A 10,933-nucleotide genomic window follows, 5' to 3' on the forward strand; every position below is an offset into this window, starting at 1 on the left:
AAATCTTAAGGATATAAGTAAAATAAGCCAGTCACAAAGGACAAATGCTCTACTTACATGAAGGAGCTGGAGTAGTCAAACTCATAGAGACAGAACTAGAATGAGGATTGCTAGGGACTGGAAGGGGAGGGGAGGGGGCAGTGACTGTGGAACGGGCAGCTTTCAGTTGAAGAGGATGAAAACGTTCTGGAGATGAATGGAGGTGACGGGCGCACCACGGTGTGGACGTACTTACTGTCATGGAACTGTACATTTAAAAATGGTTAAAATGGTTCATGTTATGTATATTTTACCACAATCAAAAGAAGAAATAGGGAATAGGTGTAGTTTCTTTTCAGTTATCTGTCTTAACATAAAGAGTTTGAAATGTTTAACTGCGACATTGAAGACATTATATACACCAGTTCTTCTCTTTTACCTGCAGTGATCATGGATTTAAAGCAGGACTTCTGGTCTATCCGCGGCCATATAATATACTTTGCCTTTGGTCTTTTGTGTCGTAATGTTAAGAAACATAGAGTCAGACTCATACCGGTGGCCATAGGCACTACAAAGCAATTAGTCACTGTACGGACACCTAGGAATAAGAAGTAAAACAGAAATTAGTTATTCCATTGGAAGACCAGTATTCTTCCTGAAGAAGTGCTATGCTCTAGCAAATAATAAGAACAGTAGATTGAGTGCTCCTTTTCCTGTGCTCACCCTCAGCAAGCTCACTGCCAAGCTCATCCCCCGTGCTTATGGCTCTGATTTTCTATCTTATTCTGGGGGTATTTTTACATATATACAGGTCTTTTCAAAAGCCATTTATGTACTTTTTTAAAGATGCATTAATAAAAGAAATTAGGCAAAGGCATGTGTGACTGGTCAACCAAAAGTATTACGATTAAAACAGTACATACCAGCCATCTTTATGATGTTGAGGACCAAAGAATTGGTAATTTTGTTCAAAAGGCTAGAGCCTGCAGCTTTGGGCTGCACTGCAGAAATGTCCCCCGATCGTCCAATTCCGTGAATGAACCTACACAAAAAAATGGGCCAACAACTAGACAAAAATATTCAGCATTCTAAGTTATCCACTGTTTAAGTATACAAATAACAACAACAACAAAAATTACCAGAAGCAATACTTGATTGACTATTGTAGATATATTTTAAACTATTAATATTAAAATATCTTATTAAAGTGAAACAAATTCATCAACTATGCTGTGATATCTAGTCTCCAAAGAGCCAGCATTAATTCCTTTTCTCCCCGTGCCCATGTGGTACTGTGATACCAAGAAGTAGAGTTTAATTCCCTCCATTTGAATCTGGCCTGGCCTCAGTAACCTGATTGGCCAGAAATAATCTAGCAAAAGTGATGATCCAGAACTTCTGAGTCAGATTATGAGAAGCCTTAAAGCTTCCTATCAATCCTCAGGAAGGGCTTGCTCTTGGGGAGTTCCCTCTTAGAACCCAGATGCTATGTTGGGAGAAGCCAAAGCCACATGGAGAGGCCATCTGAGCTCCCAGCAATCCAAGTGCATCAACTTGGATAAATTGCCCAGTGAACCTTTAGATGACCAAACTCTCAGGAAACATCTGATGGCAACTACAGAGAAACCCAAAGCAGGAATCATCCTGCTGAGCCCAGTTTACCCACAGAACTATGAGATAATACATGGTTGTTTTAAGACACTGTTTTTGAGTGGTTTGTTGTGCAATAGCAGAAAAGCAAAATATATCTGACATTAAATCCTTTTCTTTCTTTCCTTTTCCCCTGACTGGAGCAGGGACTAAGTTCCAATGGGGAAGAGTCGATACTTCAAATATTGCCTTAATTCATCTTTAAAAACTTGCATGCAAATTCACTCACTTTAAATTACATGTTAAGACTACTTTCAGGGATCATTTCTATAGTTTGTAAATTACATGTTATACGCTATTTAAAAATACCTCTGAATATTCTTCAAAATCAAAAATCTATTTATAATTTATAGTAAAATAGATTTTTTTATTTATTCATTTTTAGAGAGGAGAGAGAGAGACAGAGATGGGGGGAGGAGCTGGAAGCATCAACTCCCATATGTGCCTTGACCAGGCAAGCCCAGGGTTTCGAACCGGCGACCTCAGCATTTCCAGGTCGACGCTTTATCCACTGCGCCACCACAGGTCAGGCCTAAAATAGATTTTAAAAATCTGCACACCAGCATTATCACAGAACACTACTGACACTTCATTATAACTGAAACCTCATACACAAAGCATTTTTTACAGATAATATCAACCATTATCAGCCCATTTTTAACATAAATTTTTCACTAGTTATACTTTCATGATCATTAGTTTTAAATGCAGTACGTTTTCTTTTAACTGACATATAACATCATCTTAGTTTCAGGTATACAAGATAACAATTCAATATTTGTATGTATTGTAATATGATCACCATAAGTCTAGTTTACATCCATCACCAAACATAGTAACAGATTTTTCTTTCACGTGGTGAGAACCTTCAAGATCTACTCTCTTAGCAACTTTGGAATATATCATACAATATTATTAAATGTAGGCACCTTGATGTACATTACATCCCATGACTTATTTATTTTATACTTGAAGTTTGTACCTTTTGACTGAAGTAGAAGTTTGTTCGTTTTGATTTAAATAAAATTCTACTATGGGATGGAAAATTTCATCATGATTTAAAGTCATGGAAGACAAGAATTTTTTAAGAAATATATTTTACAGAAAGGCTGGAGAACAGAGAAATGAATATATTTGGAACCACAGTCAATTAAATGGTTACCCGAATTGATGAAAAGCTTTTTTAAAAAATACAAACGAGTGACTTAATCTAAAATTAAATTTAGGACACCTTTTCCCACGTCAGTTGCAACAAAGCAAGGTGCTTATAAAATGGGGGACTCGGTTTAGATGCAAATGAACAATGTTTTCAAGTTCTACTTATACATCATTCTCTAAAAACACTTGCAACTGTAGAAAAGAAACATGGAAAACTACAATATATAAAATGTTTTAAACTCTTAAAAATAATAGGTTTATTAGATGAACTGTTCTTAACAGAATATATAGCCAGTATTGTGAACCACCCAGAACCTGACAAGAACTTTGACCCTACTGTCTTGAAAAGCATCTACAGTACTGAGACTAAATTGTTTCATCTATGTAGTTTACATGACTATTTGAATAGGAAAGTGGGCTACAAACAGAGATTTCATAACCTAATATAATAAATATCGCCATCATTGTTTTAGCCACCCCCATAAATAAATAAACAAATAAACAAATAAACAAACAGGAAGAGAGATAAATGTTTTTACATGCTATCTAAAAAAAATAAGAATACCTGTAATGACGCCGAGCAACTAAGGCCGATGCTACTCTGCCTTCCCTTTCTCCCACACCACAATTGCCCAGGAAATTGTTGCTATCCATGATTGCGAGTTCATGTAGGAAGAGTTCAAGTGTACTTTCATCCCAACCATCCTCTGGACATTTACCCTTAAAACAAACAAATACAACACATAATTCTATTGAAGTATAATTTAATTATATTTAAGATGATCGCATCGTTTCCTAGAACACACGTCAATATCTTAAAATGGTTTAATGTGTTATTTTGCCATTTCCTCACTGTCTAAAAGTCAGACAGAAATTCAGCACTACGAAGAAACCTCAAATAGGCAGAACGTTTATGTTACAGTGTATTAGGATTATCTCCAGGTTGCGAGAAGAGATAAATGAACACGGTGAGACGTTGACTCCGGTTTAAAGTGGCAGTAAGTTAAGGTAACTGAAAACCAAAAAACCTTATCTTCAACAAAAGTTCTCCAAACCAGAGTGTTAAAACCGGTGGTTGTCAAACTCCAGTGAAATTAGAGTTCGTAAATGCCGGCAGGAGCGAGACCCGTGCCGTTCTGAGGCAGCACCGGTTGGAGTTAATACAGCGTGGTGCACAAACACGTGTTCCCCGAGTTCTCGGGAAGACTGACAGGGGGGAGGGGCGAACCCTGCCCTTTCCGCAAACCGGACAGTAAACCGACTGGAACTTCCACTCGCTTCCGCATCCCCGAGTTACACAAACTGGGGTTCAAGATCTCCACCCCACACACCCTCTAGTGACACACTCTGCGTTTTGCCGCCTTTGGCGAGCTGGAGAGCTGAGTGCAGCAAATCGGCGTAGCGTCTGCCAGGCTGCGACTGGCTCTGGGGACACGTCTCAACCAGCAAACGGGAGCGAGTGACACGGCGCTCCACAGTACAGGGGGCGGGACGGAGCGGAGCCTGGGGACGCGGCGGCGGGGCAGGGTCCCGACAACTCGCTACCTGCTCCAGAAGCAGCTGTACGAGGTGCTCATGCGATCGGCGGGCCTCACAGCCCTGCCGCACGTAAGTCGGCGACACCAGCCTCTCGCCGGCCGCGAAACTCTCCCGATTCATGTTGGCGGTAGCAACTGTGGCGGGACAGCACTTGACCCGCGGCAGACACACGATAGAGCCAGGGTGCAACTCACCGCCTGGACGGTACGGCAAGTCCTTGGGTCAAAAATGTAAGCCTCGCTCTCGCACATGCGCGAACCGCCTGAGTTGGTGCACCGGACACTGGAGAATTTGAGCATGCGCAGGATTGTCAGCGCGTTTAGCTGGCTTCTGATGCTGGAGACTTGCCTCGCCTTACTCCCTCTGATTGGTCTCTGTAGTTTACATGACTATTTAACGAAGGGTCTAGTTAAGCCCTTGGTGTTTCTGAGATGGACTTGAAGGAAGGACTTGCGCGCTGTGGAGAAGGCTTGAGGAAAGTAAAGGGCAACCGCGTGGGGTTCTCTGAAGAAGAAACTTCCTAAATTTCTCAATGTTCCAGTCCTGTTTAATGGCGAGATTCGTGCAGTCTGTGCTTCAGCCTTCCACAGAGTGTGTTTCTCAGATAACAGAACATTCCATCCTTACTTTCCTACATCTTACAACTCCTTATGAAATAGCCGTTCTCCACTTCTTTTCTACTTTGCACTGCTGAATGTTTAACCCTATCACCCACCGCCTTACATGACCAGCATTTGTTTATACACACACACACACACACACACACACACCCATGAGTGTAAATTCCCTAATGGCAAGGAAGGCCTTGATTTTTACTGCCACACCCACCCAAACCCACCTTCAAGCTCCTAGAGTAGTTTCCAGAATATAGTAAGGGCTAAATTTATATTATATAATATATATATATTATATATATATATATTTATATATATATTTATGTTGACTATTGTTGGGCAGATAAAATATATTATGCTCACTTTGTTAAAGATGGCGCTGTCCACGTGGAAGCCCGTTGCTCAGGTGATTGCTTGGGATAGGTGTCATTGTATTAATGTGTGTTGGCGGTGGGCTGTAGGCAGGCAGGATCCTTGTAGCCTGGAGCTTGGTTTTGGGACTAACCTTTTCCCACCCTTTTTGAAGTGAGGTGGTGCACTCTTATGAGGAATCCCATTATGCCTCAGATAAGTGACTTTGTATCAGAGACTTCCTTGTTTGTATATTGGATTAAAGGTTTTGATTTCTACACTATAAAGTGAGGCAGACCGGGAGCTTGCTATCTCTCGGTTCCTGAGATTAGCATTAGAAGAGAGAGCAGAGAAAGAAGAGCAGAGAAAGGCCATGTGGAGGAGAGAAGGGGCAGCCAAGATGTTGGAGTGCTAAAGTAGAAGCCAGTTTGTGTAGAGTTTGTGCAGAGGGAAGGAGATGGGGAACAAAGGTGAATAAGGCTGGTGAGGTTAGAAACCTTTGATTCTAGGAAACTCGGATAAGTCAGTGGTTTTACGAGCCCTGAATAGAAAGGAAAGTGTTTTCCCACTGTGTGTATTTCTTGACTGTCGGGTGCAAGCTAGGATAAAGATGATGGCCCACCAGTTGTTGGCTCCATTGTTTCATTACCGTCTGTCTGAATCTAATGTGAACCTGCATGTGAATGGCCACGATGGTGGCTGCTGGCTTTGCAACTATTCAGCAACCTATCGCTAGGTGCCGGAGATACAGAAATGAAAAGGCAGGACTGTTACCTTCGATTTTCTTGCAGTCTTCACCTTAGATGGAACTACTGTAATTCCTGACATTGTTCATGTCCAGGGGCGTGCTGGAGCCCATTTACGCTGGTTCACACTTGTTTACTAGAGATGATTGCTAAACGTTCAGTAATTTTGTGAGCTGGTTTTTAAATATAGCTGCTCTCTAACAGTAAATAAGTTTACAATTAACTATATTAAAAGCAAAAGTAATAAATGCTCAGACTCATCATTTCCTAATTATTTTACCACACTTTCCTCTTACCTATGTTTTTGACATTATTTAGATTGATGTTGTCTGTATGGTGAGAATAAGATATTATGGTGTTGCTACTGCACATCTCTATCCAACTTCCTTTTTTGGTGGCATCATGTTGGTAGCTTAAATTGGCCATAGTGGGAGTATTTACACCATGAAAATCAGCACACTTACCTCTTTATCCGCACCCCACCACAAATCAGTGGTTTAACACATACCAACTCACTATTGTTCCTACTGCATGTGCCCAGGGTATCCTGCCATTTATCAGCCACAGTACTTCTTTAATTGCATCTCAGTTGTTAATATTCTGTCTTCCTTAACCAAACTCTGAGGCCCTGGATGGCAAGATTATAATTCATATCTATGTTCAAAGCACACACTGAACACATAATATTTATAGATGTTCAACAAATACTTGTTGAATGATGTAAACAATTTGAGAACTGTGAAAAATTACACAAAAAGCTAAATCACAAAAATAATGAGAATTTATCTTATTTTTCAAAAATAAACATTAGCCTTTAAACTTTGGAGAAATTGAGACCTTTCTCTCAAAATGCAACTATTTACAACTTTTCTTTAGGAAAAACCTTCAAAGCTGCTTTGTCAATCACATGCAAAATGTGCAAAAATCCCAGGATTCATCTCATTACTAAATGTACACACTAGTTTTTCTGCCAGCAGGTTCTCTCACATTTTTCACCCGTCTTAATTTAGAAAAAAATGTTTATTTCCAAAAACTAAATCCATCAAGACATGCCATCACTGAAGGAGTCACAAAACGCAGGCTATGGATACAATTTCAAAACAAGTGTTACAAAATTATTTTCATCCACTCACTCAGCCAATGAAAAATTTTGAGCACCTACTATTTTAAACAGATAGGAAAGCATCAGAATAATGCATGGTCTTTAAATGATGGAACATAGTTACAAATAGGTCTAACATGTGTAGGTCTGAATTTTGTTTGTGTCACTAGTTGTATGGCTTGGATACATTACTCATAGTCCCTGAGCTTTTTTTTCCTCCTCGGTAAAATAGGAAGGAGATAGTTATGATGATTAAATGAAATCTTCTCAATCACATCTTCACCTTAATAGACTGATCCTACAAATGGACAAGGGCCAGATGAGAACCCCACCCCACAGCCTCGGCAGCAAGTAGCCCAGGAAGCCGAAGCCAAACCCAAGCCCTGCAGCCCTCTGCCTCTAACAGTTAGAACATGGTCAGTGACTGCTGGTTCCCCAGTTGTTTCACCTGCTTCCAACTCAGAACAAACCAGAAAAAGCCAAATATGTTCCCCAAACCAATGACATAAGATGCTCGTTTCTAGTTAGCCCACCTCCACCGTCCCCTTGCCAACAACCTCCCACCAGAGCACACCTGAACTTCTCATTAGTTTGCCATAAAGCTTTTCCACTCTCCTGCCTGCCTCTTCGTCTTCCAAACGCAAGTGATGGTCGCTAACTCCCTTGCTCTAGCAAGCTCTGAAATTCTATTAGTTATTTGGGTCATCTCCCTTTGTTTCCACAGTTTTCCTGAAGACTCCATTGAGACGTGGTCCTCACTGCCCATCACCACGGACCCCAGCCTTGGACCAGATGAGGTACCCACAGAGGCCCCTTGCACCCTGCTGCTTGAGGCTTGTCGAGTCTGTGCCATTGTGGTATGTCAGTGCTGGATGTGAACTCTGCTGTCCGCATGGAGTTCCTCAGCTCTTTATTCTAAATTTGGTGCCCAGGTTTTGTTATTGGTTCCCACTAGTTAAGCATCCTTGGTGGAATCAGGATATGCCCTTTCATCCTTGTTGACTCTCTTCTGTACTTCTGTTTTGTATTGTTTTGCCTAAAAGTGTTGTCTGTCATAAGAAGTAGAATCACGAGGTAGAGCTCAGGCAGAGGCACAGACCAATGAGTTTGCAGTTCTCTCCGAACTGGCATCCGTTTGGACAAACTTTGTTGGAGGTCACCAGTAAAACTAGATGAGGTTTCTTCTGTCTTGATTTTGTGTGTGTGTGAGTGTGTGTGTCCTGAGAGTTTATCTTTAATTTTGAGAGAGAGAGTTTACTCCAATTTTCCACCTGCCATGAGGCACAGACTGTCAGGTCTGTGTTCAGAGGAGCCGACCATCAGGGGGGGCCCTGAGATACTAAAAGCACAAGCATCAGTAGCCGCTGCCAACTCTTCTGGGATCCCCTAAGCCTAAATCCCCTCCTTCTCCGTGGAAAACCACTGCTTCTTACATGTGCTCTTGTTACAGTCCTAATTCTGGTGCCTACCTCTCTGAGTGGTATAACTTCAGCAATGAGGATTTGGCCTTCAGTGCCATTCTGGAGATCATCTGACTTAAATGAATTTTTTATTTGATAGACACTTTAGAAAAGAAAGGGAATTAAGATTTCTTATGTCAATGGGCAGCAGTTTTTGATTGGTAAATAGAGGCCTCCAAAAGAAATTCTGGTTTAAGAATTATTTCAATAAGAGATTCTTTGGTCAAAGCTAATGGGCAATTTGACCATCATAGACAACAGCAAACTGGGTTCATTTTCTGGTATATACTTCCTCTCCTTGTGCCTCAGTTGCCTCCCCACATCCAACATCCCTCTTCCCCTTTATACTTCTGATCTCTTTTTTCCTTACCTCTGTCAACTACTTCCTCCACTCCCTCTTGACCAGAATTCCTATCTTTTCCCAATTCTGATAAGTCCACAAAATATTAGTTGCCTGTAAAAATCCACCCCTCCAATGAGCCAGGTGTGCAGGCAACTGTAGAATTAAACTTTGGACCCAAAATGAAGTAAGGGCTGTAATTAAGGACCTTCCCTACTCTACAGGAAGACCAGCAACTATTCCTAGAAGAATTTAAAATTCTCGCCTGACCAGGGGGTGGCGCAGTGGATAGAGCATCGGACTGGGATGTGGAAGACCCAGGTTCGAGACCCCGAGGTTGCCAGCTTGAGCATGGGCTCATCTGGTTTGAGCAAAAAGCTCACCAGCTTGGACCCAAGGTCACTGGCTCGAGCAAGGGGTTACTCGGTCTGCTGAAGGCCCATGGTCAAGGCATATATGAGAAAGCAATCAATGAACAACTAAGGTGTTGCAACGAAAAACTAATGATTGATGCTTCTCATCTCTCTCTGTTCCTCTCTGTCTGTCCCTATCCATCCCTCTCTCTGTCTCTGTAAAAAAAATAAATAAATAAAATAAAATAAAATAAAATTCTTTGGGTGCATATGATTCAGGCTTACCTAACCTAAATCAACTTATACACATGTTGGTCAGAACCTCCAATGCTAGATCTGGCACGGCTGATTGGACTGGTCCAGCAAGGATCTTACAGGATCTCTTTTCCACAATAAACCTAGGATTAAAAAAAAAAAAAGAAGCCCTGGCCAGTTGGCTCAGCGGTAGAGCGTCGGCCTAGCGTGCGGAGGACCCGGGTTCGACTCCCGGCCAGGGCACACAGGAGAAGCGCCCATTTGCTTCTCCACCCCTCCGCCGCGCTTTCCTCTCTGTCTCTCTCTTCCCCTCCCGCAGCCAAGGCTCCATTGGAGCAAAGATGGCCCGGGCGCTGGGGATGGCTCTGTGGCCTCTGCCTCAGGCGCTAGAGTGGCTCTGGTCGCAACATGGCGACACCCAGGATGGGCAGAGCATCGCCCCCTGGTGGGCAGAGCGTCGCCCCTGGTGGGCGTGCCGGGTGGATCCCAGTCGGGCGCATGCGGGAGTCTGTCAGACTGTCTCTCCCTGTTTCCAGCTTCAGAAAAAATGAAAAAAAAAAAAAAAAAAAAAAAGAGGGGCCCTGGCTGATTGGCTCAGTGGTAGAGCATCGGCCTGGTGTGCAGGAGTCCCAGGTTCGATTCCCAGCCAGGGCACATAGGAGAAGCACCCATCTGCTTCTCCACCCCTCCCCCTCTCCTTCCTCTCTGTCTCTCTCTTCCCCTCCCGCAGCCGAGGTTCCATTGGAGCAAAGATGGCCCGGGCGCTGAGGATGGCTCTGTGGCCTCTGCCTCAGGTGCTAGAATGGCTCTGGATGCAACAGAGCGATGCCCCAGATGGGCACTCCCCGTTTCCAGCTTCGGAAAAATGCAAAAAAAAAAAAAAAAAAAGGCCTGAAAAGTAGGGCAAAGTCTCCCAAAAGTAGTTTCCCCAGACATTTCTAATAAAATTTTATTGGGCCATAATTCAATCATGCAAACAGAAAAAGATGAAAATATAAGAGATTTTTATGAAAATACCTTCTCACAACATTCAGGAGTTAAGAAGGTGCCGGCGCAAAAGCAGATTTTTCATCTCATTCTGTCAATGGAGTTAAGCCTGAAACTGGGAGCCTAATTCAAAAGTAGAAATTAGAATGGCACCTTTTCCTGAACTAAATCACTTGTCAGAACATTTTGAAAGAGGTTTAGAATGAAAGTGAGACAGAATCCAAAGTGAACTGTGATCTTGCGGATTAAACAGCTAGGTGGCCCACTTCCCAAGCTACCATTTTTGACAAGGACAGTGTGGATAGTGTAAATAGAAAGGACACTGGAAAAAAAGATGTCCCATCTTACAAAACCAAGACACAGAAAACCCCTCAATTCTGATCATTGTGGCTGCTGGGG

The 10,933-nt window shown here is 42.3% G+C and overlaps 1 protein-coding gene across 1 annotated transcript in view; it reads right to left on the bottom strand.

Annotated features, from left to right (window-relative positions):
- The window catches only part of SEPSECS (Sep (O-phosphoserine) tRNA:Sec (selenocysteine) tRNA synthase), a 41,460-nt gene extending 36,915 nt beyond the window's left edge, over positions 1–4,545 (bottom strand). Inside the window, exons 1-4 of the mRNA XM_066384791.1 lie at positions 4,333–4,545; positions 3,353–3,507; positions 903–1,021; positions 419–577 (exon numbers count right to left, since the gene is read on the bottom strand). Coding sequence (XP_066240888.1) covers positions 419–577; positions 903–1,021; positions 3,353–3,507; positions 4,333–4,446 — 547 coding nt within the window. The 5' untranslated portion in view covers positions 4,447–4,545. The remainder of the gene's footprint in view (positions 1–418; positions 578–902; positions 1,022–3,352; positions 3,508–4,332) is intronic.
- Between the last annotated feature and the right edge of the window lie 6,388 nt (positions 4,546–10,933).

Source organism: Saccopteryx leptura, chromosome 5, assembly GCF_036850995.1.
Source record: "Saccopteryx leptura isolate mSacLep1 chromosome 5, mSacLep1_pri_phased_curated, whole genome shotgun sequence".
NCBI lineage: Eukaryota > Metazoa > Chordata > Mammalia > Chiroptera > Emballonuridae > Saccopteryx > Saccopteryx leptura.